Source organism: Oncorhynchus mykiss, chromosome 19, assembly GCF_057628025.1.
Source record: "Oncorhynchus mykiss isolate SJ-2025 chromosome 19, ASM5762802v1, whole genome shotgun sequence".
Classification (NCBI taxonomy): domain Eukaryota; kingdom Metazoa; phylum Chordata; class Actinopteri; order Salmoniformes; family Salmonidae; genus Oncorhynchus; species Oncorhynchus mykiss.
Genome location: NC_143040.1, coordinates 24,560,555 through 24,580,937, shown reverse-complemented (window position 1 = coordinate 24,580,937; position 20,383 = coordinate 24,560,555). Strand labels below are relative to the sequence as shown.

Below are 20,383 nucleotides of genomic sequence, written 5' to 3'. Positions count from 1 at the left end.
ATGTATAGTGTGCATGTTATCATGTGTGCATGTGGCTGTGCCAATGTTTGTGTTGCTTCACAGTCCCCGCTGTTCCATAAGGTGTTTCTTTATCTGTTTTTTAAATCTAATTTTACTGTTTGTGTCAGTTATTTGATGTGAAATAGAGTTCCATGTAGTACTGTGTGTCTGTTCTGGACTTGGGGACTCTGAGGAGACCTCGTGGCATGTGTTGTGGGGTATGCATGTGGGTCCGAGCTGTGTGCCAGTAGTTTAGACAGACAGCTCGGTGCATTCAACATACCTCTCATAAATAAAAGTAGTGATGAAGTCACTCTTCTCCACTTTCAGCCAGGAGAGATTGACATGCATATTATTAATATTAGCTCTCTGTGTACATCCAAGGGCCAGCCGCGCTGCCCTGTTCTGAGCCAATTGGAATTTTCCTAAGTCCTTTTTTTGTGGCATCTGACCACACACAGTAGTCAAGGTGTGACAAAACCAAGACGACCTGCCTTGTTGATAGTGTTGTTGATAGAAGGCAGAGCATCGCTTTAGTGTAGACAGACTTCTCACCATCTTAGCTACCACTGCATCAATATGTTTTGACATATCTAGGGTTACTCCAAGCAGTTTAGTCATCTCAACTTGCTCAATTTCCACATTATTTACTACAAGATTTAGTTGAGGTTTAGGGTTTGAGTGTTTTGTTCCCGAATACAATGCTTTGAGTTTGAGAAATATTTAAGGCCAACTTATTCCTTGCCACCCACTCTGAAACTAACTGCAACTCTTTGTTGAGTGTTGCAGTCATTTCAGTCGCTGTAGTAGCTGACGTGTTGAGTCATCCGCATACATAGACACTCTGGCTATACTCAGTGGCATGTTGTTAGTAAAAATTGAAAAAAAGCAAGGGGCCTAAACAGCTACCCTGGGGAATTCCTGATTCTAACTGGATTATATTTGAGGCTTCCATTAAAGAACACCCTCTGTGTTCTGTTTGAAAAGTAACTCTTTATCCACATTATAGCAGGGGGTGTAAAGCCATAACACGTACGTTTTTTCCAGCCGAGACTGATCGATAATGTCAAAAGCTGCACTGAAGTTTAACAAGACAGTCCCCACAATCATTTTATCATCAATTTCTCTCAGCCAATCATCAGTCATTTGTGTAAGTGCTGTGCTTGTTGAGTGTCCTTCCCTATAAGCATGCTGAAATTCTGTTGTCAATTTGTTTACTGTAAAATAGCATTGTATCTGGTCAAACACAATTTTTTCCAGAAGTTTACTAAGGGTTGGTAACAGACTGATTGGTCGGCTATTTGAGCCAGTAAAGGGGGCTTTACTATTCTTGGGTAGCTGAATTACTTTAGCTTCCCTCCAGGACCGAGGACACACACTCTCTAGTAGGCTTAAATTGAAGATGTGGCAATATTGTCTGCTATTATCCTCAGTAGTTTTCCATCCAGATTGTCAGACCCCGGTGGCTTGTCATTGTTGATAAATACATTTTTCCACCTCTTCCACACTGACTTTACGGAATTCAAAAGTACAATGTCTTTAATAATTTGGTCCGATATACTTGGATGTGTAGTGTCAGCGTTTGTTGCTGGCATGTCATACTTAAGTTTGCTTAACTTGCCAATGAAAATGTATTAGTAGTTTGCAATATCAGTGGGCTTTGATGAATGAGCCATCTGATTCAATGAATGAAGGAGCCAAGATGGCTTTTTCTTCTCCAAGAAATGTAATTTAACTTCTTATGGCTGGGGGGGCAGTATTGAGTAGCTTGGATGAATAAGTTGCCCAAACTAAACGGCCTGCTCCTCAGTCTCAGTTGCTAATATATGCATATTATTATTAGTATTGGATAGAAAACTCTAAAGTTTCCAAAACTGTCAAAATATTGTCTGCGAGTATAACAGAACTGATATTGCAGGCGAAACCATGAGGAAAATCAAACAGAAAGGAAGTGGCTTCTATTTTAAACTCCATGTTCCATAGCCTGCCACAGTCTTTAGACATAGTTTCAGGCTTTTATTTTGAAAAATGAGCGAGAAAGATAACATCGCGTCATTGTATGGCCGGGTGCCAGCAGCGTTTTGTATGCGTAACAGAGTTTGGGCAGCCTTTGCCTTTCCCTCTCCGACTGAAAAACAGTTGCGGTTGATATATTATCGATTTATATATTTTTTTAAACCTGAGGATTGATTATAAAAAACGTTTGACATGTTTCTGTGGACATTACGGATACTATTTGGAATTTGTCTGCGTTATCGTGACCGCTCTTTCCTGAGGATTTCTGAACATAACGCGCCAAACAAACGGAGGTATTTTGGATATAAAAATAATCTTAATGGAACAAAAAGGAACATTTGTGTAACTGGGAGTCTCGTGAGTGAAAACATCCAAAGATCAAAGGTAAACGATTAATTTGATTGCTTTTCTGATTTGTGACCAAGCTACTTGATGCTAGGTGTACATAATGTTTTGTCGAGCGATCGATAAACTTACAAACGCTTGGATTGCTTTCGCTGTAAAGCATATTTTCAAAATCTGACAGGACAAGTAGATTAACAAAAGGCTAAGCTGTGTTTTGCTATATTGCACTTGTGATTTCATGAATATAAATATATGCAATTCAGCGGTTGTTGATGACAATTATCCCGTTAACGGGATGGCAGCCATAAGAAGTTAAGGTGCCCCAATGCTTTTTACTATCATTCGTTATATAATTTCTCTTTGTTTCATAGTGTAGTTTATTTTTATTTAGTCACATGATTGGGGGCGACGCATTTCCTAATGAAAATGTAGAACTATTACTTCCCACTGCAAAAAACATTTAACATTTAGCACAAAGTAACCGGTGACCTAAAGTTTATATTTTCAAAGAGATGGCTAAGAAAAGCAAGTGAGCTCCAATAAAACAGTTCAACTCACCAGATGATCATTTGAAACTTAACTTCTTGTTGGAAGTTGTTGTTGAAAAGGGAGAAGCCAACATTAGCAACATCTTCCTCAATAACTGCTGCAGCCACTGCAAATGAGCCTACAACTAAAGATAGCTAGCTAGACCATGAGAACTACTGCTCGCTATTGCGCAGTGTGACCTGTGTGTGACATGACCTGTTGGCCATTGAGAAGGCAGATGTTTCCATATGTTTTTTTTTGTAAAAACGGTTCAACCCATTCATTACAAGTCAAAATGTAATTGGTTGATTCCATTGTCACGCCAAAATTTTGCCCTTATACAGTTGAATGGCAGATCCCTTCTGCCTAGCTTCTGGTGGCCTAGCCTCTGGTGGCCTAGCCAATGGCTTACATGGCAAGCTAGATTTATCTACCCAGAGACATCATGATTGAATCTTTTTTCTCTTGAGTGTTAACCCTTTCCAACAAAAATGCAATAAATTAAATCAGAACATAATTGAAAATAGTAATGTAAATAGCATTATTATATTATAAATCCTTAGCCCTTCTCTGAAGATGTAGAAGGACCTCATTGTTCCCTGTGTTTGGGTTAGTAATTTGTAGAGTGGCTCTATTTTCCCTTAGCATGCATTTTTTCTTAATGTCTAAAGAAAAATTGGGCATGTTTAACTCTTACAATGGTGGCGATTGGACAAAATACCAATCGTCTCGTTTTTCTGGTCTGTCTTGAATTGGTCTCGCTTTAGGTGGTCTTGAACACAACACTGAATCCAAATCATGTGAAATCCATAGATAAGGGACTAACGAATTCATTTTAACTCAGTAACATTTTTGAAGTTGTTACATGATGCATTTATTTTGTTCAGTGCAGAATAACTTATGTAAATCTGGTACCCTTGCTTTGATAAAATACATTTTTAAGTACTTTGGAAAAGTTTCAACATTACACACATCACTACTTTATTTAAAGTAAACATGAATTAAGGCACTATCATTTCCTTATTATAAAACACCAGTATTAACCTAAAGGGACAGAGTTGTCACTCTTCATCAGTGAAGCATATTCACAAACACCATCACCATATAATTTACTCTGTCTCATCATACTCAGTCTTTCCTCAGTTCACCTCATCCAGTTCCCTATACATCCAAAACCAACATAATTAACTGCAAACAAAATAATTAGTACTACATATCACTATACTCTATACATGGGCTGTGTGCATTTTCTGCTGGTGTATCCTGAGAGAGCTCTTCTCTGAGAACCTCTTCCCGCAGTGCGTACAGGCGAACGGCCTCTCTCCCGTGTGGACCTTCAGGTGCATCTTCAGATGGTGCTGGTGGGAGAACCTTTTCTCACACTGGTGGCAGCTGTAGGGTTTCTCCCCTGTGTGGACTCTCTGGTGCAGCTTCAGCTGATGCTGGTGGGAGAACCTTTTCTCACACTGGGGGCAGCTGTAGGGTTTCTCCCCTGTGTGGACTCTCTGGTGCCTCTTCAGGTGGCCAGCCTGGGCAAAGCGCATGTGACACTGGCTACAGCCGAACGGTTTCTCCCCAGTGTGTATCCTCTGGTGGATCTCCACGTGTTTGGGGAAACTGAAGGCTTTCCCACAGAACGAACACGGGAAGCGCTTCTCTTTGGCCCTGCCACCTTTGCTGATTCCGTCTCTGCTACTCTCATTTGTCAATGGGCTTGTGTAGCCATTTAGTGTTGAGGCACTGGCATTGTCTGAGGTCTGGTTTAACATAAGGAGAGTGTGAGGAGCATGAAGGCCAGGGAGTGTCTGTGTTGTCGCAGGGTCCATGTTCCAGTTGATAGATCCTATAGAAGGCAGGCTGAAGCCAGCACCTGCTAGGGGCTTAACCTGAGGTGCCATCAGTCTCTCTGAATCACAACTATAGGAGCAGGACGGAGCGTCGCTAGCCGAGTCTGTGTCTGTTCTCTCCCTCCACATACGGACACCTCCCCGTCCCCACAGACCAAATCTACACCTCGCCCTGGTCTCAGCCAGTCTGTTGGCATGGAGACTAAATTCGGTTGTTGTTTTGTGTTCGACTGTCTGTTTCTGGTTAACAGTGTTGTTCCCCAGCCCAGAGTTGAGGACGCTGTCCCATCCACTGACCTCGCCTCTGGTCCTGGCCTGCTCTGTGATGTTGTCCCCTGGGCCTTTGGCTGCACCGGTCTGGGAATCAGAGATGGCTGTCCAGTCTCCTCTTTTAGCCTCCATCCAATCACCTGCAGGAAGAGAGTAGAAAATAAACTTTACAAACATGGAAGAGAATGCTACATATGGATATTTTTTTGTCAATTATCTGGTCAAGTTCATACATTGGGATGTGTTTTTCTATGTAAACAAGTTCTATTGATTTAATTTTATGAATGAAGAAAAGGAAAATAAAAATGGTCAGGAAGATTTATTACTGTATGTAGGTTATATGTATTTCTCTCTTACCTTGCTCCCCCATCTTTAGTCCACTCAGCAGATCAATGCTCTCGGGTCCATCTTCTATTGTCTCCTCTTTGACTATCAGCAGATCAGGCTTCCCATCCTCCATGTCTACTGACTGTAAGAGATACAGAGTGAGAGGATGTTGGATCAAGACATGTGGGTAACACTTTACGTGACACCTAGCATCATAACACGGTCATAACTGTGTCAATATCTCAACAGCCGACATAACCTGTAAAAATATGGCCATGACACATACTTAGACCTCTTGTGACCTATTGCATTATTTTATGGCTGGTTATGACACCTACATAGGAGCGTCAAAACCCACAAATCCTACCTGGAACATTTTCTGAAATTGAGCATATTCATATATTATTGTAATTGTGCACACATTGATGTCAGACATGCACCTTCCCCAATGCTTTGTTGCTGATGAATGCAGGAGCAGATTTCAAGAGCAGGAAAAGACACCCTCTTTTTGACTGATGACTGACATAGGTCTATCACATACATGCCCTTATCTGGCTTATATGATAGTCCTAATGCTTCTTGACAGTGTCAGTGTATTTTATTTGTCCAAGTAAAGCGACACAGGATGGTCATAATGCTTCATGGGTGTCAAAGTGTATTTTCTACAAGTTACTTAAAATATGATAAACAAAAACGACTAAAGAATTCATTACAACAAAGGATGAAAGGAACCTCTTGGCAGGGAAAAAACACAGTTGAATACATGTGGGTGCCATACAATAATGTAATATAGATCACAACCGGTGTAAATATGTGTCATGACAGTTTTATGACATGGATTAGACCGTGTCAAAATGTGTTATGTAAAGTGTTACTGAAATCGGATATATGGAGCATCTTCTGATTGGGTAATGAGGGATTGCTAGGAGTACTATGCAAACATGTTAGTTGATTTGATTACTTGACATTTTCATGGTTTGATCATTCAAAAGGCATGGTTCCACACTTAGGACAAAATTAATCAAGACCTGGGCCCGTATCCACAGAGTCTGAGTTGAAGTGCTGATCGAGTATAAGACCTGATCGTCTTATTCATTATGATCTAAAAGACAAAACTGATCCTAGATCAGCACTCCTACTCTGAGAGGCTTTGTGGATATGGGCCCTGACCTAATACCATACAGACAGTAGTTCACAGTGGGCTCACCTCAGTGAGACTGTGTGTGGTCCTGTGCTGCTCAGCTGGTTCCTCTGTGGGTTCAGGAGGAGGTGTAGTCTGGTTGTCCTCCATGACCATGGTCCCCTCAGGGTTCCCCAAACCCTCCTCCTTTACCAGCTGCACCTCTGGACCTTCATCCTCCTGGAAGAGACAGGTGATACAGATTACACAGACATACACTCCCTCAGGTACACACACACAGATAATAAACATGTTCAACATGGAGTGTTTACCCATCTCCACTACATGAGACCTGTACTGTAGTTATAATTATTTTGCTGTTGTAAAACCAAATCATGTAGACATAAATATGATGTTGTGGGTAAAAATAAGTCAGCTCATCAGACTAAATCTGACTAAACTATTTTGACGTGTGCAGTAGGTGGTTGTTACTGTGTGGGTATATTTAGTAAGTCTATAATGGTTATAAAGCACTGTCTTATTTTTCTTGAGCCACAGTATTTTCCCCAACTAGTCAAATGTATTCATCTGACTTCCCTTTTACCTCCTGCACAGCCAGTAAACATTCCCCATTTTGAGTTTATTGGTCACATCCTCTGCATCCATTTTGCTGTCACATGAGTTACGGCTTTCAGTTTGTTATAACCTATTTATTGATGCGATTATGATATGCTATAGGTCAGGCCCTATTTGTCGCATGCATGCGAAGCATACATGTGTCACAAAGACAGCAAGGGTTGAGGGAATAGGGAATGTTTTTCCTAAACAAATTAGATTTTGGTAACATAGCCTTTACAGCCATTTCTGACTGAAAAGTTGTGTTGCAACACAGACAGTGCTATACACACGGATGTTCTGTGGTCACTGCAGCAGGGAGGAGAGGGAGAGACAACGGGTGCTAGTGACACAGTCACTCTGTCCTTTTTTTAAACAAAGTGCAGCAAGTCTGAGCCAGGCGGCACAATCAAATCAATTGTGGTCGGACTCCCTCTAATCATTTGTGTCTTAATTGTTTCATCAAACAGTTCGCTTAAAGCATCAGACAATCTGTATATATTTGATTAAAACAAACTCTTAGTCGGTGACAGCCTTTGTGTTACAGGTAAAGTCTCTGTGTCGGTCTCTGACTTGAGGATGGTGTTACACTGACCTCAGTGATGTTTCGTCGGGTCCTGGGCTGGGGCGAAGGGAGTTCCACTCCAGCCTCTTCTCCAGTCTGGATGTGTCTGCTGTCTTGTGGGTCCTCTCCTTCAGTCCTCTCCTGCTTGACCAGAGATAATCTTCCAGGACCTGAGGCCTCTGCATGTGCCGACTGACAAGAAAATTAGGCTATTAACTGTTAGGGGTGTGAAGATTAAAATTGGGAACGTTTAGAAAAATGCACAGTGCATTTATCACAAAACTACCACTAACAGGTCCCGATCATCATCATCATCATCGTAAATGGAACCATTTAAATGATGGTGTAATGGAATTACTTACTTAGATTTCACTTTAAAATGCATGCCAAACAAAAACCATTGATTTCAAAGTTTAACAAACCATACAACTCTATGCACAAGGACTACTTTGAATAATTTACACAGAGAATTTCAAAAACACATTTACCGGAAGAACTGTACAAATGCACATTTTGGTAACAGAATTACAGTAAAATCTCCCTCTTTTTTTATGCAACCGTGTTTTCCAAAAACTTAAATATCTGCTCTGACTTAAGATTCAAAGATGTCTGCAGAAATAATGGGGTGTCAGCTGTGACATGACACGCTGAGTTTGAAGAAATGTCTTTTGGTTATTCAGCTACAGTAGGTGAAGTTAACAGAATTACATCATGGGTCCCTGATCTGTACTATACAGAAAAGCATAATTATGGGTATGAATATCATTCTCTTCATTATGATGTATCCTGAATAGGTACACAAAGGTAGAGAAATATGTCATATCTGTATTTAGCATATTTGGTTATTATTCTACACACTGGCTATTATTCTAATGAGCTCCACCCCAAAACAAGACCACCTTTGGTTGATCAGGACCAGACAAAATTTGAAACCATCAGACGTCTGTTTCACAAGTTTGGACATCGAAGTACAGTACATTACTGTACTCTAGTGTGTTCTACTGTAGTTTTCCCACGGCAGTCCTTTAGCGGTTCGCCACAGCAAAATAATTTATCCCACGGCAAAAAAATATGCCACATGAAAAAGACGCACATTGAAGATGCTAGAACAGTTTACATTTAATTTCCTCTGCAAACAAAACGAGTAATGACGAACAAAACCAGGCATTCCATACTAGAATAGCTTATCTATTTACTAGTCGGCTTGTTGTGCGTACTATTTGAGAGAAATATTCCTATTAAGTAGGATTGGGCGATATTTGGGGAGACCTCTTCTACGATATGCGACTCCAAATATCGCGTCTCAATATAATCGTCAATGTCAAAGATCACAATATTCAATTTAATTATATCGTCCCAACCCTACTCAAGGCACATTCAAGTTGCGACTTGCGAGTGCCATAGAGAGGGAAACAAGCAGTCAATGCACAACAATTCATAATGCAATCGCAGGGGGAAACTGTTTTAATGGCCTTTGTTAAAAAGAGGGGGTTCCCAGCTTTCCATTCCTACTTTATTTATTTCTCTCTCCTAAACTCCTAAATATGCGCGAACTGCACCATTTTGAAACCAAGTTTTTAGCAGTGGTACTTGTTACTGCTTCACAATGAGTCCATAGGGGAGAGTGGGGCTGAATGTAACACGGATCAATTGTAGGGTAACTTTGGGTAAAAACCCACCCTACCTCAATTTTTGTTGATTGGCTTAAATTGTTATGAGACAGATGTTTTTGTTGAGAAAGAGTAGTGGCATCCAGGGAAAGTAATTGTAACAAAGTGGTTTCTGTGAAAAGTACAGGCAGGGGAGCGATTACCCCTGGCGGCATTTTACCCCAAGTTACCCTAACAGGTAGGCCTGCAAATATAGAAAATGCGCTGTACAGCTCACTTTCTCTTAAATATTCTGAATAATTATGTCTTTCTTCAACATTTAGGCTATTCATTTATTTATTGAATATTTAGGCCTTTTGAACAGCATGTGATGATTTGCTCTCTTGTCACGTCAAACCACCGTTCTCCAGATCCTAGAAAATGTCCATATGCACAAAAAGCTTATTTGTCTAAAATTTTGTGCACAAATTTGTTTACATCCCTGTTAGTGAGCATTTCTCATTTGCAAAGGTAATCTATCCACCTGCCAGGTGTTGCATATCAAGAAGCTGATTAAGCTTCATTACAAAGGTGCACTCCAATATGTGCAGTTTCGTCACAACACAATACCACAGATGTCAAGTTTCAAAGGAGCATGCAATTGGCATGCTGACTGCAGACCACGTGTAACGACGCCAGCCCAGGACCTACACATTTCGGCTTATTCACCTGTGGGTAGCCTACCGGACAGCTGATGAAACTGTGGGTTTGCACAACTGAAGAACTCCTGCACAAATGGTCAGAAACCTTCTCAAGGAAGCTCATCTGCGTGCTCATCTTCCTCACCAGGGTCTTAACCTGACTGCAGCTCGGCGTCGTGAATGACTAAAGTGGGCAAATGCTCATCTTTGATGGCCACTGGCACGCTGGAGAAGTGTGCACCCACGGATGAATCCTGGTTTCAACTTCAACTGTACCGGGCAGATGGCGTATATGGCGTTGTTTGGGCAAGCAGTTTGCTAATGTCAACATTATGAAGAGTGCCACATGGTGGCAGTAGGGTCATGGTATGGGCAGGCATAAGCTACAGAGAATGAACACAATTGCATTTTATCAATGGCAATTTGAATGCACAGTGATACCGTGACAATGTCCCAGTTCTTCCATGCCCTGCATACTCAGACATATCACCCATTGAGCATGTTTGGGATGCTCTGGATTGACGTGTACAACAGCGTTTTCCAGTTCCTGCCAATATCCAGCAACTTTGCACAGCCATTGAGGAGTGGGACAACACTCCACAATCAACTGCCTGATCAACTCTATGCGAAGGAGGAGGAGATGTCACGCTGCATGAGGTGAATGGTGGTCACACTGGATACTGACTGGTTCTGATCCACGCCCCTGCCTTGTTTTTTAAAAAGGTATCTGTGACCAAAGGTATCTGTATTCCCAGTCATGTGAAATCCATAGATTAGGGTCTAATGAATTTAATTCAATTGACTGATTTCCTTATATGAACTGTAACTCAGTCAAATCTGATATTTTTGTTCAGTGTATAAACTGCATTACACTTATGAGTGCACCACTTGTTTGTGCCATTAGAAGTAACAAACTCAAGGACTATTTCATTTGTTTATAAGAAAGAATGTGCTTTATTTTACAAGTTTAATTCATTGTAATAGGCTACCTGTTGGTTTGGCATGGACCCTCAGATCCTCAAAGGTTCTACAGCTGCACCATTGAGAGCATCTTGACTGGCTGCATCACTGCTTGGTATGGCAACTGCTTGTCATCCGACCACAAGGTGCTACAGAGGGTAGTGCATACGGCGCAGTACATCACGGTCGCCGAGCTCCCTGCCATCCGTTGGTGTCGGGCAAGCAGTGTTGCTAGCGCACGCACTTCATACCATCGGTCATTGCATTGGTTAGTCCTGTTTTGGAGTCATGCTATATTCGGAAAATTATCCATTCTATTGCTTAACCAATAACTGTAGCAATTATGATTTAAGTTTGTCTATCGGATTTCCTTTTAGTGTCTTTTACAATGATCTAGCCATGTATCCGCTTAGTTTGCATCGGTATGGTTTCTCTCCAACTGGGTGTGCCGGGGGATATTGTGGGTATATCTTTACCATTATCAGTAGAACTGCTGTGAAGATAGCAACACGTTAAGTTCTCTAAACAAATTCTCAGTCGAGTGAAGTTTGTTGGCCCGTTATAGGCTTTATGCGTTTTGCCTTTCAGTTGCTATTGCATGATTTTGCACTTTGTCGACTGCAAAAGGCTACCAGGACGTAATTGTTGGATAAATTCTGAGCCATTTTTGTAAATATTCACCTTGTAAAGTGCACTTGTAAATAAAACCTTACATTTTGGACCATATTTTTTTCTATGGTTCTCTTGTGCTCAAACTCTCCTGTTAGACTGCCGGATCCCGTGATATATTAACACAGTAGTTGAAACAAAAAACAATTGTGTAGCTTATTTGGCACGGGTACAGTTAGGCCCTAAAGCTTGGCTTATGCATATAATAAAAGAAAGAAGCCTATAGATATGAATTGCACATGTATGGATTTATGCATTGTTTTCTCTTCTATCAACCCACCCATATAATATTCAATGACACTAAATCCACCCACCCCGCGGAATGCGGATATAACCACGAGCAATGCAGTTATGAGTCAACTCGCACATCACTAGCCTATATTATATTCAATGTTTATGCAAGTTTTTTGGGCCATAAAATTCAGGGTGCTAAAGCAGCAGCTACTCTTCCTGGGGACCACACAAAACACAGTGCATAAGGAAAGTATTCAGACCCCGTCGCCTTTTCCACATTTTGTTAGACGTATTCTGAAATGGATTAAATAGTTTTTTCCCCCTCATCAATCTACACACAATACCCTATAATGACAAATCAAAAACAGGTTTTTAGAAATGTTGGTAAATGTATTAAAAATAAAAACTGAAATGTAACATTTGCATAAGTATTCAGACCCTTTACTCAGTACTTCTTGAAGCACTTGACAGCCTCGAGTCTTCTTGGGTATGACGCTACAAGGCTGGCACACCTGTATTTGGGGAGTTTCTCCCATTCTTGTATGCAGATCCTCTCAAGCGCTGTCAGGTTGGATGGGGAGCATCGCTGCACAGCTATTTTCAGGTCTCTCCAACGAGGTTTGGTCAGGTTCAAGTCCGGGCTCTGGCTGGGCCACTCAAGACATTGAGACTTGTCCCAAAGCCACTCCTGCATTGTCTTGGCTGTGTGCTTAGGGTCGTTGTGCTGTTGGAAGGTGAACCTTCGCCTCAGTCGGAGTGCTCTGGAGCAGGATTTCATCAAGGATCTATGTACTTTGCTCCGTTCATCTTTTCCTCAATCATGACTAGTCTCCCAGTCCCTGAAAAACATCCCCACAGCATGATGCTGCCACCACCATGCTTCACTGTAGGGTTGGTGCCAGGTTTCCGCCAGATGTGATGCTTGGCATTCAGGCCAAAGAGTTCAATCTTGGTTTCATCAGAGCAGAGAATCTTGTTTCTCATGGTCTGAGAGTCCTTTAGGTGCCCTTTGGCAAACACCAAGCGGGCTGTCATGTGCCTTTTTCTGAGAAGTGGCTTCTGTCTGGCCACTACCATAAAAGGCCTGATTGGTGGACTACTGCAGAGATTGTTGTCCTTCTGGAAGCTTCTCCCATCTCCACAGAGGAGCTCTGACAGTGACCATCGGGTTATTGGTCACCTCTCTGACCAAGGCCCTTCTCCCCCAATTGCTCAGTTTGACCTGGCAGCCAATTCTAGGAAGAGTCTTGGTGGTTCAAAAATGTCTTCCATTTAAAAATAGAGGCCACTGTGTTATTGGGGATCTTCAATGCTGCAGAAATATTTTGGTACCCTTCCCCAAATCTGTGCCTCGACACAATCCTGTCTCGGAGCTCTACGGACAATTCCTTCGACATCACAGCTTAGTTTTTTTCTCTGACATGCACTGTTAACTGTGGGACCTTGTTTAGACAGGTGTGTGCCTTTCCAAATCATGTCCAATCAATTTAATTGACCACCGGTGGACTCCTTGATGTTTCTACTTCATTGGATGATTAATGGAAACAGAATGCACCTGAGCTCAATTTTGAGTCTCAGAGCAAAGGGTCTGAATACTTACGTAAATAAGGTATGTTTTTTATTTTTAATACATTTGCAAAAATATCTAAACTTGTTTTCGCTTTGTAATTATGGGGTATTTTGCGTAAATTGATTAGGGGAAAAAATGTATTTAATCAATTTTAGAATAAGGGTGTAATAACAGTGGTAAAAAAGGGAAGGGGTCTGAATACTTTCCGAATGCACTGTACATGTAAGCAAGTGAACAGCTAAGGAAAGCATTGCTGAAATAAACTGTCCACATTTGATTTACAAAGTAACAAATTTTTTACATAACACTATTACACTAACCTCTATCACAATAACATGCTGGGTTGAGGTTCCACTCCCCTCATCAACAGTGATTGGTTGGTCATCTCGCCATGTATTGTGTCCCGCTGGCTTCACAAAGCTCCTGTGGCCTCCAGTGAGATGTCCTTCACCTGAGAGAGTGATTTGGGGAAAAGAGGTGGATAGGTTAACTATGGTCATTGCTCAACAGTACACGAATGGCACTGTCTAGAATTGGCCAGGAAGTAAGGTAACACTTCTCATAACTTCTTGGTATACTATTTATTGAACGAAATGCAATAAATGAAGAAACTAGTTAAAATGTGATATTGTTGTGCAAGACGGCTTAGTAATCAGGGGGATTATTGCATACTATCTAAAAAACTGACCAAGACCCAATTCCGTTTAACCACATCTGTGGTAAACAAGTCGCGCATATGGGGAAGGGCCTACCTCTTGCCATTCCTCTGTATCGGTCGAGGATCTTGACACTTCTGGGACGACTGGCGAGGACGCGCTCCCGTGATACCTTCAGTTCCAGTAGCTGTAGTTTCCTCCGCATTGCCCTGTTTTCTTTCTGGCTTTGAGTAATTTCCAAACGAAACACTGCATAGTCGTCGTCTACGAGTTTACAGATCTCTGCCACGGCTGCATTCGCTAGCACCTCCATGATGGAGGCTATTTGAGTGTGAAAAACCATACATTGATCCATTGTTCGCTAGCTAACGTTAGTAGTTACCGATAACAATTATCAACTAAGTCCGGTCTCCAACATGAAATAAACACTACCTAGTGTATGTTATGCTGTTAAATGTGTCATATTTTAAATTACAATGTGTTAATGCACGGCTAAATAACGACAAACGCTAATGTGGAAATTATTCTTGGTCACTGTTCACTTCCGTTTATACTGAAGAGAAAGGATCTTATTGGCTGGCATTGTGGCTGAAAGGGTGTGGTTGAATTTTTAAGTTATGCGCGCTGATTTTTTTACGGTACTGCTTATTACATTACAAATCAAATGTACTATGATCATTATATTTCAAGCTCAGCGCAGACTTTAGAAATTACTGTTAACAAGAATAGTGTAGAAAATAAATTACTTTATTCGAGCTACATCACCTCAGTTAGGTAAATATTAAACTGTCCTTGTTCTAGCCTAGGTTTACTGTTGCTCTAAAAACAGGTATTTACACAAGCCTGTTTCAAATAACTAGTTATTAAGGGGTGTGTGGTTAATTACCGTCATACCCCAAGACACTTCGCATGATAACTATAATATCAGCTAAAGAATGGTTCCCAGATATCCCCTGCGTAAAACTCAAATTGTAGTGGTGTGGCTTATCTCCATTGTGGACACTCCTATGTCTGTTAACATTAGTCAGGAAGGAGAAGGTCTAGTTTACACTTGTAGGGCCTCTCCTTGGTGGGAACGGTCTGGTGCTCCTTCACATACTGTAGTTTGCGTTAGCAAAGCACTTCCCACACGTGAGGCAGGCATACGGCTTGTCAGTGTCCATCCTAATGCTTAGCCTCCCACATTGTGACCCAATGACACCAGAGGAGGTAGAAGCAGGAGCCACCACCCTCAGGTTGTTAGTCTTTGAGCTCCCTCCTTGACATCTAGCCATTGCTTGGGTGTTGTTGGGATTGTGTGCTGTGTTGTAGGCTAGGTGCTTCTTCTGGTGAGTGCTCAACCCGACCCTGTCTGTATTGGTGGGGTAACCATGAGGCAACTGAGGAAGGCTAGACTTGAACCCAGTCACCAGACATTAGACAAGATCCTGAAGGAGAAGAAAGGCTTCCTGTTAGACTCCCACCACCCTCTGTGAAGGCTAAAGCCAAAGATGACCTGCTCAGTTCATCATGGATACTGTGGTGTTTGCATCATAGGAACAGGAGGGTCTATCTCTATCAGCCTCAGGTCCTGCTTCATCACTGCACTGAGACTGTGAAGAGAATGTTCTGGGCTGCAGACTGGATACCTGATTGGAGCCTCTGTCTCTCTGATGACCACCAGGACTGAGGTTGTTGAGTCCACCTGTCCACTGGTTGTGTTCTCTGTGGTGGTGAAGTCTCTGTCCCTCGCGGTTGGGACCTGGTTCAGACTCGGGAACGAAAAGGGACGGCTCCTGATCCAGGGTCCTGATCCGGGGCCAGTGTTTGTGACCAGCCGCGTCGGAGGTCCAGTCTCTCCCGCCTTCAACACACTCCCGCCTGACTTGCCTAGTTAAAAAAAAGAACCCTAATTGCTCCAGGGTCGCCATCAATAATGGCTGATCCCTGGCTGTGACCCCAGGCCCCAAGGGTGTATCCCCCCTGTCACTTTTCATTTGTGAATAATCTTTAGACACCATCACATCAACCATCACCATATCATCTACTCTGCCTCATCATACTCATTCTTTCCTCAGTTCATCCAGTTCCCTACTACATCCTAAACTAACATAATTGATGACAAACTAACTAGTACTACATTACATCACTATACACTACTGTTGTGTGCATTTTCTGCTGGTGTAACCTGAATCTACTCTCTGTGTACCTCTTCCTGCAGTGCGTGCAGGTGAATGGCCTCTATCCCGTGTGGACCTTCAGGTGCATCTTCAGCTGGTGCAGGTGTAAGAACACCCTTTCACACTGGGGGCAGCTGTAGGATTTCTCCCTTGTGAACCCTCTGGTGTCTCTTCAGATTGAACGAGTGGGAGAAACTAGCCTTGGCACAGATGCCAGCCAAACTGTTTCTCCCCCATGTGCATCCTCTGGTTGATCTCCACGTGTTTGGGACAACTGAAAGCTTTTCCACAGAATGAACACGAGAGTCGCTTCTCTTTGTGTGTGTTGTAGGGTCCATGTTCCAGTTGATAGATCCTATAGAAGGCAGACTGAAGGCTGCACCTGTTAGGGGGTTTAACGGAAGCACCATCAGTCTCTCTGAATCACAACTATAGGAGCAGGACGGAGCACCACTAGCAGAGAGGCGACTACGGGATGCTGGCCCTCTAGGCAGAGTTGCAAAGAAAAAGCCATATCTCAGACTGGCCAATAAAAATAAAATATTAAGATGGGCAAAAGAACACAGACACTGGACAGAGGAACTCTGCCTAGAAGGCCAACATCCTGGAGTCGCCTCTTTACTGTTGACGTTGAGACTGTTGTTTTGTGGGTACTATTTAATGAAGCTGCCAGTTGAGGACTTGTGAGGCGTCTGTTTCTTAAACTAGACACTAATATACTTGTCAGCTACTAACACCCTGGTACTTCCCGTAGCTCCCATTCTCCTCAGTCTGAGAAAACAGAGAGAAAGGTATGTGTTGCAGATTACTCCTTTGTGGAAGTCCATAACGTGAAATAAATAAAACATCCCAAGGTTAATGCTGTAGATATTGTTATAAGGGCGTGTGAGACTATTGCAACATGTAACTTTCAGAGTTTTATTGTTGTTATTAATATAGTTTAGAGTGCTAAAAAGGCTGCTGTTGTTAGCTAGCATGTCTTTCTGTGATGCAGACGGTTAGCTGAGCTGCCGACTGGTGCTGGCATTGCATGATGGGAGATGTAGTTTGGTCCTTTACGGTCCAAGTGGAATAGAGGCGATCTCACGTTGTAACTTGTTTATGTTGCAGTGTTTTTGTACACGAGTTGCAGTATTTTGCTACTGTCAACACTGAAAGCACCTAGCAATGTATTGGGGCTGTTAGACAGGATATGTGTTTTACCTTTCTTCATGCTCCTGCATAGAACAACTTGTCAGATGGTGCATTGGAGACTGATGTGTTCCTGCCCTGTCTTTTCACAATACTTTTGCAGATCAACATAAAAGCCTAAAAGACAGCCGTGGTGTCGCTCTTCATTTCTTGGTTCTCCTGTGGTACATAAGAAACCCGCAACAAATGTGTATGCAGAATAGGGTGAGATCAGATGTTATGTATATTAAAGGGGGTCTCAATCAAATTCTTAAACCCAAAATGGTAATTTTCATTCTATTAAACATTAAGCTTAATACACCATATGAAAACCACACGTCAACAAAAAATCTGCATTCATTTTCTCATTAAGTGTTTTGGGGGAAAAAATTAAGTAGTTCAAAATGTATTAAATGTATTGTTTTTCTACACACAATACACCATAATGACAAAGTGAAAACATGTTTGGACATTTTAGAAAATGTATTAAAAATGAAATACAGATATCTAATTTACATAAGTATTCACACCCCTTTGCTATGCCACTGAGCTGAGGTCTACAGACGATGCAATCGCCATAACACTGCCCTGTCCCATCTGGACAAGCGGAATACCTATGTAAGAATGCTGTTCATTGACTAGAGCTCAGCATTCAACACCATAGTACCCTCCAAGCTCATCATTAAGCTAGAGGCCCTGGGTCTCAACCCCGCCCTGTGCAATTGGGCCCTGGACTTCATGATGGGCCGCCCCCAGGTTGTGAAGGTTAGGAAACAACATCTCCACTTCGCTGATCCTCAACACTGGGGCCCCACAAGAGTGCGTGCTAAGCCCCCTCCTGTACTCCCTGTTCACCCACGACTGCATGGCCATGCTCGTCTCCAAATCAATCATCAAGTTTGATTACCAACAACAACAATACAGCCTACAGGGAGGAGGTGAGAGCACTCGGAGTGTGGTGTCAGCAAAATAACCTCACTCAATGTCAACAAAACAAAAGGAGATGATCGTGGACTACAGGAAACAGCAGAGGGAGCACCCCCATATCCACATCGACTGGACATCAGTGAAGGTGGAAAGTTAAGTTCTTCAGCATACACGTCACTGACAAACTGAAATGGTCCACCCACACAGATAGTGTGGTGAAGAAGGCACAACAGCGCCTCTTCAACCTCAGGAGGCTGAATAAATTTGGCTTGGTACCTAAAACCCTCAAACTTTTACAGATGCACAATTGAGAGCATCCTGTCAGGCTGCATCACCGCCTGGTACGGCAACTGCACTGGCCACAACCGCAGGGCTCTCCAGAATGTGGTGGCATCCCCGGGGGCAAACTCCCTGCCCTCCAGGACACCTACAGCAACCGATATCACAGGAAGGCCAAAAAGATAAAAGGACAACAACCACCTGAGCCACTGCCTGTTCACCCCGCTACCATCCAGAAGAAAAGGTGATTCAAAGCTGGGACCAAGAGACTGAAAAACAGCTTCTATCTCAAGGCCATCAGATTGTTACACAGCCATCACAAACAGAGGCTGCTGCTGCCTATATACAGACTTGAAATCATTGGCCACTTTAATAAATTGATCACTCGTCACTTTAAAACCTCTACAGGATCGGTGCGTTCCCCGCTGGACAGATGAGCTAACGTAGGCTAATGCATTTAGCATGAGGTTGTAAGTAACAAGAACATTTCACAGGACATAGACATATCTGATATTGTCAGAAAGCTTAAATTATTGTTAATCTAACTGCACTGTCCAATTTACAATAGCTATTACAGTGAAAGAATACCATGCTATTGTTTGAAGAGAGTTCACAGTTATGAACTTGAAAAGTTATTAATAAACCAATTAGGCACATTTGGGCAGTCTTGATACAACATTTTGAACAGAAATGCAATGGTTTTTTGGATCAGTGAAAAACGTTGCATATTCACTGCTGCCATCTAGTGGCCAAAATCTAAATTGCGCCTAGGCTGGAATAATACATTATGGCCTTTCTGTTGCATTTCAAAGATGGTACAACAAAACAAAAAAATGCATGTTTTTTTTATTTGTCATCTTTCACCAGAACTACTGAGTTGTCTTCTCCTACCTTCATTTCACATTTCCAAACTTCAAAGTGTTTCCTTTCAAATGGTATCAAGAATATGCATATCAGGGCCTCCCGGGTGGCGCAGTGGTTAAGGGTGCTGTACTGCAGCGCCAGCTGTGCCATCAGAGACTCTGGGTTCGCGCCCAGGCTCTGTCGTAACCGGGAGGTCCATGGGGCGACGCACAATTGGCCAAGCGTCGTCCGGGTTAGGGAGGGCTTGGTCGGTAGGGATGTCCTTGTCTCATCGTGCACCAGCGACTCCTGTGGCGGGCCGGGCGCAGTGCGCACTAGCCAAGGTTGCCAGGTACACAGTGTTTCCTCCGGCACATTGGTGCGGCTGGCTTCCGGGTTGGATGCGCGCTGTGTTAAGAAGCAGTGCGGCTTGGTTGGGTTGTGTATCGGAGGACGCATGACTTTCAACCTTCGTCTCTCCCGAGCCCGTACGGGAGTTGTAGCGATGAGACAAGATAGTACAACAATTGGACACCACGAAATGGGGAGAAAAAGGGGTAAAAAAAAATGTTTTAAATTAAAATTAAAAAAAGAATATGCATACAGATCCTGAGCTACATACAGGAAGTTAGATTTGGGTATGTCATTTTAGGTGAAAATTGGGGGAAAAAAGGGGTTAAGATGTTTTAATAATGTTCACATATCCATTCCTCCTGACAGAGCTGGTGTAACTGAGTCAGGTTTGTAGGCCTCCTTGCTCGCACACGCTTTTTCTGTTCTGCCCACGAATTTTCTATGGGATTGAGGTTAGGGCCTTGATGGTCACTCCAATACCTTGACTTTGTTGTCCTTAAGCCATTTTGCCACAACTTTGGAAGTATGCTTGGAGTCATTGTCCATTTGGAAGACCCATTTACGACCAAGCTTTAACTTCCTGACTGATGTCTTGATGTTGCTTCAATATAGCCACATAATTTTCCTTCCACATGATGC

General features: G+C 42.5%; 1 protein-coding gene across 3 annotated transcripts in view; it reads right to left on the bottom strand.

The window, feature by feature from the left end:
• The window catches only part of LOC110498467 (uncharacterized), a 96,154-nt gene that overhangs the window by 9,398 nt on the left and 66,373 nt on the right, over window positions 1-20,383 (bottom strand). Inside the window, exons 8-14 of one of the 3 annotated variants that reach the window (XM_090210527.1) lie at window positions 18,337-18,355; window positions 15,697-15,872; window positions 13,677-13,807; window positions 7,664-7,825; window positions 6,541-6,693; window positions 5,364-5,475; window positions 3,739-5,146 (exon numbers count right to left, since the gene is read on the bottom strand). In XM_090210527.1, coding sequence (XP_090066653.1) covers window positions 4,116-5,146; window positions 5,364-5,475; window positions 6,541-6,693; window positions 7,664-7,825; window positions 13,677-13,807; window positions 15,697-15,872; window positions 18,337-18,355 — 1,784 coding nt within the window. In that variant the 3' untranslated portion in view covers window positions 3,739-4,115. Of the gene's footprint in view, window positions 1-3,738; window positions 5,147-5,363; window positions 5,476-6,540; window positions 6,694-7,663; window positions 7,826-13,676; window positions 13,808-14,108; window positions 15,882-18,336; window positions 18,356-20,383 lie in introns of those variants that run through there. The other 2 variants (XM_021575095.3, XM_090210523.1) reach the window with 2 other exon arrangements.